At 37.0% G+C, this 12,278-nt stretch overlaps 1 protein-coding gene across 1 annotated transcript in view; it reads right to left on the bottom strand.

Annotated features, from left to right (window-relative positions):
• The window catches only part of ABCF3 (general control non-repressible 3), a 29,118-nt gene that overhangs the window by 16,298 nt on the left and 542 nt on the right, over positions 1-12,278 (bottom strand). Inside the window, exons 2-5 of the mRNA XM_077385650.1 lie at positions 7,766-7,981; positions 7,229-7,421; positions 4,681-4,889; positions 3,928-4,086 (exon numbers count right to left, since the gene is read on the bottom strand). Coding sequence (XP_077241765.1) covers positions 3,928-4,086; positions 4,681-4,889; positions 7,229-7,421; positions 7,766-7,981 — 777 coding nt within the window. The remainder of the gene's footprint in view (positions 1-3,927; positions 4,087-4,680; positions 4,890-7,228; positions 7,422-7,765; positions 7,982-12,278) is intronic.

The raw sequence follows: 12,278 nt of genomic DNA, 5'->3' as shown, positions 1-12,278 counted from the left end.
CCATTAATCTACTTCCTGCTAGTAACAGTGTTTAAAATCTCAACCTAGTACTAGAAAAAATCATGGAGGCAACTTGACTTGATCAAGACTTGGGTATAGTTGAAAGATTAACCCTAATTTCTTAGAATGTGAAAATTGTTGATCAGATACTCAAGAAACTCAAATGAGTACTCAAAACTCAAAAAATTGGTATGCTTTTTTTTTGGGGAATAGAGATGCTTTTTAAATCTGAAAAGGCTTGGAATATTTAATTGAGTTTGGAACAAACTCAGGCTTAAGCCCTTATCACACTCTAGTCAGTTTTCAAAATTTTAAACCTCAGGGAAGGCCTATGCAACCATCGTGAAAACTACCAATCCAAGTTAGATGGTATATTGCCAGTCAAATTACCAAGTCATATTATTTCCTAGCCACTGCCCCCATCTGGCTCGAGGTTTCCCAGCAATTGGAACTCTCTTGCTTTCCCTATAACCACGGCCTTTCTATAGTGTGTCCTCAATGGAAAAAAAAAAACAACATGGGAGCAGCTGGTAGAGAGCCTGCAATTCTCAAATAAGGAGAGGATGAAATTTGGGCCCTCGTAGGTACTGAAACTGAAGATTAGGGTTTTGAATGAGTTGGAATTGGAATTGGATGGATTGTGAAGAGATTAGAGTTTTGGGTTTTTGATTGCTAGGAAATTAGATTTGGGTTTTCGAGAGATAAGAGTTGCACGTCGGGCTTTCAAACGAATGGAAATTGGGTTTAAGGTTCTTGAATAGTGAGAATAAGGGTTTAAGGATTTCAAATGGTAGAAATTAGGGTTTTTGGTTTCTGAATGATAAGAATTAGGGTTTTGGGGTTTCAAGGGATAGAAACTACAGTTTTGGGTTCTCGGGAGGTAAGAATAAAAGGTTTTCGATTTTGCAATGAAAATGAGTTGAAAGACTGAGGTTTTGAATGGGAAAATTGAGATTAGGGTGTTAACTGATTTAAAGGGTGGTGTTTAGGTTTTGGAGTGATGGAATTGAGGTTTCAGTATCTCTAAGGTCCCAAATACTTCAATAGTGGAGAAGGTAAGATACACAATGCACAATTCTGATGGAAAATAAAGCAAAATGGAGAAGAGGAGGGGAGATTAGGTTTTCAAGAATTGAAAGTTAATTTTTTTTGTCTTGAATCATTGATCGGCTTGCTCTTGAAAATGGCAGATGTCTTTCTTGCATCCTTGATCGTCTTGCTATGGTACCAAGTAAAAGATGTCGCAAGCTTATGATTAGCAGAGCATGGAGAGAAAAGGAGAGAACCCTCACAACCATGGTTTTAAATTTCGCCGCGACCGAAACGAAATTTACATTAAGTCGTTTCTTTACAAGATTTTGGCGAAATTTTACGGAAATTTCACCGAGTTGAAATTTTGTTTTTAGCCTTTTTACAAAATTTCCACCGAAATTTCGGTCAAAATTAAAAATAAAAACGAAATCATAATCATATTTTTACATGATTTCGGCCGAAATTTCAGACCGAAACCAAAACGTTTCAGTTTCGGTGGTGACCGAAACCGAAATTTAAAACCTTGCTCACACTACTCATAGGGCTTCTATTGAAATGAGTTTCTCACTGTAATGTATAGCCCCAATCACATGTATTGATGTATATATAAAGATCGAAGTGACATAGTTACAGGACTGTCATTAATGAAATGAAATACCATAAGACACTTGTGTATGCACCATACTAACATATTTGTTATTTCTAGCACACCGGTCCAGAAAAGACCCTTTTAACTAGTTCTTCTTGGCCTCTAGTAATACCAGTTCCTGCTGGTCTCGGGGTCCCAGTGCTCAATCTATCAAGTTACTAAATTTATGTGCCCAGAAAATTGGAAACTCGGTGTTTGTTTCCAATTGGGAAATTTATCATGCAAGTTAAGGGTGAAATTCTAGAATTTTTAAGATGGTTTTCTGAAAAGCCATTCCTAGATTCATGTGGGTTTGAAAATAGAAAGATCGAAGTTCCTTGAAAATATGGAAATTTTTAAGTAAAGAATTTGAATTTGAACTGAGATGAGTAAAAATAAGAGTAAAAGAGAAGGATTTAAGATTCCATAAAAGTTGGAACTGGAACAGTTATGAAGACTCTTCTAGAGGAATTGGAGAATGTTAAGTTTCTTTGAATTGTGTATACCACAGTCACAAAGTTCAGGGTATGTTAGGGTGGTCTAGAATTTTTATTTTTGACTTTCAGTGCTTCTAGACTGTGTATACAACAACTATGAAGTTAAGTGTTTCTCAATCATCTATGTGGCTCTAAATGTCAGCCGAAATCGACACGAAATGGCTGAGATATTTCTGTTTCCATCCCCACTGAAATCAAATCCTTTTATAGATTTCAGTCATGTTTCGGTCATGTCAACCGAAACAGTCACACTTTAGCATGAAAATTATAGAACTTTTATCTATGTCAAAATTTCAACCAAGTGCATAGAGAAACTTGGGTCTTCACATTTTTACGTCTTTCATGGATTTATGGTTTCAAAAATTTGCAAAGGCATATTTTCAAATAAAGCTAATCATATGTGCATGTTAGCTTTTAATTTTATTAAATGTGAGTTCGGCATGCCCGATCTACCGATTGATAGAGATTAGAGACATTTTTCATTTCAAAAATTAATTATTTCATTTTATTTTAAAAAAAAATCTTTGAAATAGGAAAAATTATATTTTAAAAAATAAAACTTTAAATGCATATTAGATTCTATTTTTTTATATGCGAGTTATTCTTGCCCGACCTACCGATTAACGGCGTTGAATTTTTTTTTTCATTTCAAAATTGATTTTTATTTATTTTTATTAGAAAATCTTTTAAATTTTCATCATTATATTGTACTCTATTATATTGTACTTTTTTTTAATGGTAATAAACTTTCATTTCAAAAGAAAGGGAGGACCAAGATCGTCAACCCCAAGAATAATACAATGGCAACTCCATTATTTATTTATTTTTTTGAAAGGCAACTCCATTATATTGTAATTTATTTATGAAATAATAAATGGAGTAACTTCTTTCCTACGTTTTGTGTTCATTTGTATACACTTTCATCATAGAATGGACCTTACCGTACTGCCCCAGGCATGCGCACCACATGTATATGTGGTGGTATACATTTTCATAATGGAATGGACCTTACTGAGCACCAACGCATGTCATTAGGTGTTTGATCTTGTTAAGCTATTATGGATGGTTGTTTTGATTATGCAATAGTTTAAATGTGCCTATTTGTGCTTTTTTTAATGGCGAGTATATTTTTGCTTATTCTAGCATTCCTCAAGTTTCAACATAAATTTTCATCATTTGCATACATTTCTATAAACTTCCATAATTTTACAAGAATTCGACCAAAATCTATGGCTGCAACTGACGTGTTTCCATTTCCATGACGACTGGCATGCATACCGAAGCTGATATTTAAAACCTGGACTTGACATGCATACCGAAGCTGATATTTAAAACCTGGACTGTGTATACCACAGTCACGGACTTTAGAGATTTAGTTATTTTTTATCCCTCCTTATAGGTCTAGATACGTTGTTATATTAGAGATTTCAGCACTCTTTTTTTAATGACAATTTTTTTTATTAGAAAGAACTGCAGTTTTTTTTTACCTTTTTTATTCCGAATTTAATAATTTTGTTCTAGTTGAAGCAAATTTTGGTTCATGTAGATTCCAACGTTCCTCATCTTTAATCCTCACTATTTTTTTATCCATCTTCTGTGGGGTCTAATCACCTCCCTCCGGTTTTGAGTTATGTATGCACCAATTATGTAAAATTATTATTATGAGTCTAAAATTCACTAGTTGCAAATTCAATCATTCCAATACAAAATGGGATAAATTAACTATACATTGGGAAAATATCAATGATGGAGATAGCATAGAGAACTGACCGCAAGAATAGATGCAGCACGGGCCTCTGCAGAATCTGCATCAATGAACTCAAGCCTTTTATATATCTCTTGAAGCCTCTTTGAGACAAAATCTTTGTTACTTTCCCCATTAAGCTTCCCATCGGTCGTTCCTATTGGTTCATCGAACTCAATCCCTCTCTTCAGGACAATAACAAGCACTTCAGTACGTACATAGTTATTTTAAAAGCAAATGAAGTGCTTAGCAAGATATGTCACAAATATCATTCTCGGGAATTTCTCGGCAAGGGAAAATCTCGGGGTATATATTTTTTCGGGTATACAATGGAAAAAATGAAAAATGATAAAAATAAAATTATTTAAAAATATATAACTATATAAAGTTTTGAAAAAACATAAAATAAAAATATAGTAAAAATATCGGGATAATATAGGGATATTTTATGAAAAATAAAATATTGATATTTTATGATAAAAATGAAAATATCGCTATATTTTCAAAATGTCGCAATAAAAACCTGATATTTTGAAAATATTGGAGATATTTGTGACATAAAACGGCGGCCGTAACTATAACGGTCCTAAGGAAGCAAAATTCCTTGTCGGGTAAGTTCCGAGAGTTAGCAAGCACTTCATAGGTACATAATTATTTAAAAAGCAAACAAAGTGCTTCCATGTTCTAAAACACGATGCAATTAGAAGAGAAAAAAGCAACAAGAAGGACGTTTGTTCCAATAGGTGGAAACTTTTCTCAAAAATTAATGATATTGAAACCTGTTGTGCAAGTAGATGAGCTTCTTCTTCTAAGAGTTGGGCTCTTTCAATATCAGTGTTAAGAACACATTGCAGGGCGGTTGAATCATCACCCACAACTTCTTGCTCCACGTGTAATATCTGGCAGTTCTTTGGAATACCGTCAATTGCATGCATAGCCATATGCCTGAGGAAAGTTGTTTTGCCTGTACCATTTCTCCCAACGAGGCCTGAACAATCCATCATATGTGGTCATCATTGACATAGAAAGCCCAAAATGATGACATGTCCATATAGTTATATATGATAATATTGGAAGACATATTATTATGTAAGTGTTATTTCATGACTCAATACCATACAATATGCATATCTGGGTAAATAAAACTCATTAATACTATATAGTTGGTTGGTATATTGATAATATCCTCTCTTTTTCTCTGAATGACAGTATCAATAATATTCTAACACAAGAAAAATAGGGAAGTGATAAATCCGCCCCTTTTGATTACTTGGGACACCCAGCAGCAGTGTATCAATGACTACAGAGGGGCTCATGTACTTCATGTTAGAAGGATTCAATGGGGCTGATTACCACGTACACTGCTGCTGGGTGTCCCAAGTAATCAAAAGGGGCGGATTTATCACTTCACGAAAAATATATGAATCAAGGTTTTGTCCAAACAGACTTGTCAATGTGATCCTGCATGGCAAAGCTTTTGGAAAAGTGAGGTATCCTTGACACATAGCACATTATAATTGTCATTTGATGAAGAGTATTGCAAAAAGGAAAGTTCCATAAGAAAGGATGGTACAACAGGCTAGAGCATATGCATTTAAAAAAAACAGGCTAGAGCATATATTGCATTACGTTATGACAGAGTAGTCGGATCTTTAAAATATACAAATATTTTAAAATATAAAAATATTAGTTCACAGAAAAATAAGATACAGGAAAAAACTTATCTAGATAACTAGAAGTACAATATAGCTGCATAAATAGTATATACAAAATATCCAAACTCCAAATAGCCATCTCTATCTATGTCCAGCATGTGTGTTCACATGGCAATTCCTAAAGAAAGGAGTGACGTAATTTCGTTTTTTATAACTGGTTATTGCTCCCTGTAACATAGTTTCAGTTAAAACAAAGTCAAACCCTCAATGTTTGGAAAAGCATATCTAGATAAATAGAAGTACAATATAGCTGCAATGCTGCATAAATCCTATATAGAATTAGAAAGGGATTTGCTAGGGATCATCGCAGAAGGCATTCTGCGGACCGGCTGTTGCATGAGAGAGCAGCCACCTCATGAATAAGACAAAATCTGTTGAAAAGTGAGCCTATGTGGCTGATCTCTCATGCAACAGCCGGTCCACGAAATGCCTTCTGCGATGGTCCCTAGCAAATCCCATATAGAAAATATCCAAACACCTAATAGCCGTCTCTATCTGTGTCCAGCTAGTGAGTTCACATGGGAATTCCTAAAGAATGGAGTGCCCCTGTAACGTAGTTTCTTTTTTTTAGAACTGGTACAGTGGTAATTGCTCCCTGCAACATATTTTCAGTTGAACCAAAGTCAAACCCTCAATGTTGCTTAGTTTTTCATCACTCAAAGGGTAGATAAACCAATTTTTCAGTAGCTATTTGGCTATGTATGCTATAGATATGTTTCATTTAAAATAAATGGGAAAACTAATAAAGTAGACAACAAAAGAGTCCGTAGGTACTTGCTTCAAATACTTGGAGGGATGAGAACATTAAAAACTTATAATGGGCATTTTTCCGACTTTTCTGGAAAAAAAAAAACCCAGCATTCAAAGACCAAAAAGATGGAAAAACAAATTTGATTTCCTAGATGTCCACCAAAAAAGGAACAGGCAAATCAACAATTCCTGTTTTTAAAATTTCCATCATCATACCATTCAAAAAAAAATCCATGATCATTGAAGAAGAATATATTTAATAAAGTACACAGAAATTTATCTAAATGGAGGTACCAACTAGTAAACTATGCAAACTATAAAAGATAAACCTACTTATTGTGTTCACACAAATTTCCTATTGTGCTGAACATTCATGGGTTTTTAAACATTTGAAGGAAAAGATGCAATGCTTAAATATCAATGATCACCATAAGCCACTTACCATAGTGTAACCATTCAAAAAAAGCTATGATTTGTGGACACGGGCACGAGTATCGCGTGTCGACACGAACACGGAGTGTCAGACACGGCAAACTCTCAAAATTTAGAAACGGGGACACGCTGAAAGTACATATAATCAAGATTTGTGAACACGGATTTGTGTGCCGAGTTTCAACACGGATACGTATCTGACATGACAAACCCTAAAAATCTAGAAATAGTGGAATGCTCATACACGTACATACATATACAGTTACTAAAGTTACTAACACTTCTAGTAGTACATTTAAAAGTGTCTAAAGGAGTGTCGACACACGTGTCAGTGTCGTGTGGGACACGACACGACAAGGGTGTCCACAATAAATTCAAAGTGTCAGCTGAATCATAGAAAAAAAGAAAAGCAAAGAAAAACCCTACTTACCATAGTGTCTTCCAAAAGAAAGCGTAACAGAGCCTTCTTTAATGAGGTCACGGCCACCGACAGAGATATTGAAGTTCTCCATATGGATATCCTTGGCAGCGGGCCCGTCTACCCCAGTGTCGTGGTTTACACATACAACAGGCATCCCTGCCTTCATTGCTTCCATCTCTGCCAAATGCATTTGATACTGGGCCTGTTTGGTAACCAATAAATATTGGCAAATACACCATGAAGATTGCAAAGAAACATAAGCCCAAACCCCAATGATAAGGAATGCAAGAAACACAGTCAATAAAACCAATGTCAGAAAAAATGAATTGACTCAGAAGTTGGTAAGTATTCTAATTTCAGAGTTTGGCTGGGTGGCGCAATGGGAAACCAGCTGATGTACAGAACAAACATGGAGTTTAGAATCGGCATACTGAGCCAGGTTAAACCGAGCTTACTTGGCTCAGTTCCGAGTCAATCAATGAGATTGAACATTGGACAGAACTGATTTCGGGAATCACATCACATGTTAGATCTTAATGAGCATACCTCTCTCTGGCGCTCATCTTTCCTCTTTCTTCTTTCAAGCTTTGCTCGATCGCGTTCAGATAGCACAGGACCATCCAACACTTCTGCTTGTTTCTTTGGAGTTTCCTCTTCATCCATCCCATCATACATTCGAAGGGGTGTTGTGAGACTTCGGACAGCTTGCTTAGTTTTCACCAACCCATGCTTTCCAAATTTCTCAGAGAGTTTGCTGCAAACCTACATTTTTACCATACGTGTCCTTGACAAGTCAAAAGATGGGATATAGAGCAGACCCTTGACCTTCCAAAATCACTCTCCATACAAAAAACACCATGCGAGAGCTGATTATTTTATTGTTTCACAACAGTTTCCAAGATAGATAAATATCATATTGATGATATCGAAAAATTAATCAAGTATCATGTGTGGATGACTATATTTCATTGGCATCATCCCTTGGAACGGGCATGAATAAATGTGGCAAAAAAAAAACTTTATTGTTAAGCATTTCTTTGTGGCAAATCTTCAAAAATTATAAAACAGTTTATTTCTCCACATATCATGGTTACCATCGAGCTTCCATAGCTGCAATTGTCAAAGGAGTAAAGATTGGACGAGTCCAATTGGAAGTTTTTCAAGAATATGATCATTTTTGCAACCCAGCATACTTGTGTTGTTGTACTCTCAAGATTGGAAAAGCCTAATTAGAATGTCATTTCAAGAATATGGTCATTTTTGCAATCTAGCATACTTGTGTTGTGCTCTCATTGTTGACCATGGTTGTTGTGAAGGTAAATTAAAATGCAAATTTTCAGAATCTATTCACTTCTTGTTTCACAGTTGAAAAAACTATCAACTGAAGGGAAACATCAATAAATGCCATAAACTACAGGAATCCAGCAGCAAGATGCAAGGAACAGCACCACTCACCTATGTTGCATGAGTATGGATATGAGTATCAGAATTTGAAATGAGGAGCTTAGTTATCAATTCCTTTCTGATGTTTCATTTTTCTCACTAGAATGGAACATTCTGATGTTTCGGCCGTTGTGGTGTTCAGTTCCGAAAAAGGCACCACTACTGGTGGAATTTTTTTAATAGTTAAAAAGAATCGAGCTTAGGGTAGGGTTTTACAGATGCCATGGGTTTTTATGAAGTATAAAATGAGGGGTTTTGGTGTGTTTTTTACCCTCCGTTCATATGGGAAGGTTAAAATACATAAAACGCCCTTCAAACGAACACAAAACGGTCACCGAACGAGGGTAAACATAGGAAAACCCAAAAAAAAAATCCAGCTAAATGACAAATCTGAAAAATTTTGCATGTATTGATCCATTCCATCCAGAAAAGGCATTTTCCCCCTACTTTCATAAAGGTGACCACTTCAGAGTAGGCAATGGCGAGAAGATTAGATATTGGGTGAAGAGTAGGGTGGTGGCAGGTCATAGAAAGAGGGCTTCCCAAGGATCTTCACAGTGGCTTACGATAAAGGGATCAGCATGGCTAACTCCTTTAGCGGGCAAAAATGGGAATGTGGAATGGAATGTCGAGTTTCATAGGAACTTCTTCACCTGGGAGGGGGACACGATTGACCATTTCTTTTCTAAAATTACTTCAGTGTATATTAAGAGAAAGGGTCTTGATAAAGAGTGTGGAAATAGACTTCGGTGGGTAGCTTTTCTATCAGATCCTTTTATAATCAATTAGTTCATCAGTCACACCCCTATCCAGCTTAGAAAACTTGGAGCTCTCAGGCCCCTCATAGAATTAATGCTATCTGCTGGCTCGTTTGTCTAGATAAGATTCTCACTATTAATCACCTTTGTCGTAGATAGAGGATCATAGTTATTATTGTGCTTTGTATCTTGATGATGTTGAATCTGCTCATCTAGTGCTTCATTGTAAATTTATGTGAGAGATTTAATATTTTGTTATCGGACTCTTTGGAGTGAGCTGGGTTCTTCCTGGTCATATCGGGATCATTTTGATTTGTGAACTTACGCTATGTGGTCTTCTTTTTTTTAAAGATACCCTATGTGGTCTTTTAAAGATAGAGATTAGTGGACCTCAAGATACAAAGCACAATAATAACTATGATTCTCTATCTAGTGCTTCATTGTAAATTAATGTGAGAGATTTAATACTTTGTTATTGGACTCTTTGGAGTGAGTTGGGTTCTTCCTGGTCATATCGAGATCATTTTGATTCGTGAACTTACCCTATGTGGTCTTTTTTTTGGAAAGATACCCTATGTGGTCTTTTAAAAATGGAGATTAGTGGAGCGTTGTTTATGCTGCACCTCTATGGCTTATTTAGAAGGAAAGAAACAGGAGAACTTTTAAAGGAGTATCTAGAGGTGTTTGGAGTATCAAGACTAGAGAGGAAAACAAATCTTCTCTTTGGTGGTCATGAGTGCAACATACCGTCCCGTTATCAGGGATACCTCAGTGACTTTTCTCCATAGGTCTTGAAGAAGATTTGGATAAGTAGATGTTGTAAGGGCAGTCCTTGCCCCTAGTGGGATGCTCCTCCTCCTGGGTTTTAAAGCTGAACTTCGATGGCTACAGTCTTGGCAACATGGGCCTGGATTGTATTGACGGCTATGTTGCATGGATTCTTTGCCCCCCTATGCCGAATTTGTGCCGACACATCTCCACATGCGAATCGGATGTGGATTCATGTGGGACACACCCGGATTCTTGGCGTAGCCGTGTCCTGCACGAATCTTGTTTTTTACGGGCAAATCCGATTCATCGTTGTGTCTTTTCCACACGAATCATGCTTTTTCCGTGCGAATCCAATTCATCGTTGTCTCTTTTAAAATGAGAATCATGTATTCCCTTTAAATGGGTCTTATTAACTTTTTTTATATGAAAGCACAACCCGTACTCTTTTAATAAAAACTGTAGTGCCTCGACCCTTGAATATCGACCCCCTTCTTCCTCCGACTCTCTTACTGCAAAACTCGCAACAACCCTCTACCCTCAAATTTTTCATGAATATATATACATATGCATATACATACATATATATACATATTTAAATTTTTAATTTTGAAAATTTTATTTTATTTAAAAATTACTGAATCCGAATCCTACTTTTGGGGGCTTGCCGAATCCAAGACCTCGAATCCATGTCGGATCCCGACACGCGAATCTGAATCCATGCAACATAGATTGACGGTCTTCTAATAAGCATTGATAAGGAGGTGATTTGGACATTTTCAAGGCCTATTGGGGTGAAGGACTCTGATGAGGTGGAGGTTCAGTCGTTCACTTTTGGTTTATGATTTGTGGACCTGGAGTCATGGACACGAGTGCCGCGTGTCGACGCTGACACGGAGTGTCGCAAAGCCCCAAAATTTAGAAACGGGGGCTAAAATAGAAAGTATATAATCATAATTTGTTGATATGGATTGTGTGTCAAGTTTCGACACGGATATGAGTCATCTGACATGATAACACCTAAAAATCTAGAAATGGTGACATGTATATACACAAAAAATTATTGATTATTACACAAATATGTGTCCACACGCCCACATTAACTCTAACACTCCTAGCAATACATTTAAAAGTGTCCAAATGAGTGTCGACACGGATGGACACGCGTGTCGTGTTGGACACGACAGGACACGTGTATTGACAATAAATTCAAAGTGTCAGCTAAATCATAGCTTTTGGTATCTTCATCATGGATCAATCTCAGTTAGAAGGCAGTGCAATCACTTCCTAAGATTAGATTGAGTCTAGCTTGGTCAAATCTCAGAGACGGAGTTGCCAAAATCCCTTGCACTGTTTCTAGCAGCAAAATGTTACAATCCTAAGTGGTGGCCTACCTAGGTACGGGACTATGTTAGACCTAGCCTGGTATGGGACAGGTTTAATGGACTAGCCTTTGGAGCTTTTGGCGTACTAGTTAGGTACCTAACATTTTGGTATCAGAGCAGCCATCACGTCACGTGTTCACTTCATAGAAGGGGTGACTTGTGGAGATGACTACCTGGGATAGGCTACCCATAGAAGGGGTGACTTGTGGAGATGACTACCTGGGATGGGATGGGCTACCCGTTAAAAAATCAGAGTGAAAGCCGTAAGAGTGAAGTTACTACAGAGTGGGCCGCCGCGGAATGGGCGACCTGTGGAAAGAGCTACTCGGAAAAAAGAAAAAAAAAAGCCAGAGTGAAAGCCCATAAAGTGGGAAGAGTGGTGGAATGTCACGATCTTAAGTGGGGGCCTGCCTAGGTATGGGACTAGTCAGAGCCTAGTGTGACAGGCCTTTTTCTTTTTCGCACGGACAAACCAGTGCAGGGCATATGTGATGCAACAAGACGGGGCCACTTCTTGATCATAATTCCAACTGCGTCCCCGTGACACTAGCCTAACATGCTCCATTAGCTCAGGAGCTTTTCTCATATTGGTTAGGTACCTAACACAAAACTGTGTTATTCTCTAATGGGTTTTGTTAAGGAGTGACCTAAGGGTATTCCTTCGCATTGGAAACATAATTTTACACATGTTTCAATGAAAAAGTC

The sequence above is a fragment of the Tasmannia lanceolata genome, unplaced genomic scaffold (genome assembly GCF_043159265.1).
Source record: "Tasmannia lanceolata isolate RefF3 unplaced genomic scaffold, GAP_Taslan_0.1 ptg000007l, whole genome shotgun sequence".
Taxonomy (NCBI): Eukaryota; Viridiplantae; Streptophyta; class Magnoliopsida; order Canellales; family Winteraceae; genus Tasmannia; species Tasmannia lanceolata.
The sequence above is the reverse complement of the archived record's forward strand: the minus strand, read 5'-3'. Positions and strand labels throughout refer to the sequence as shown.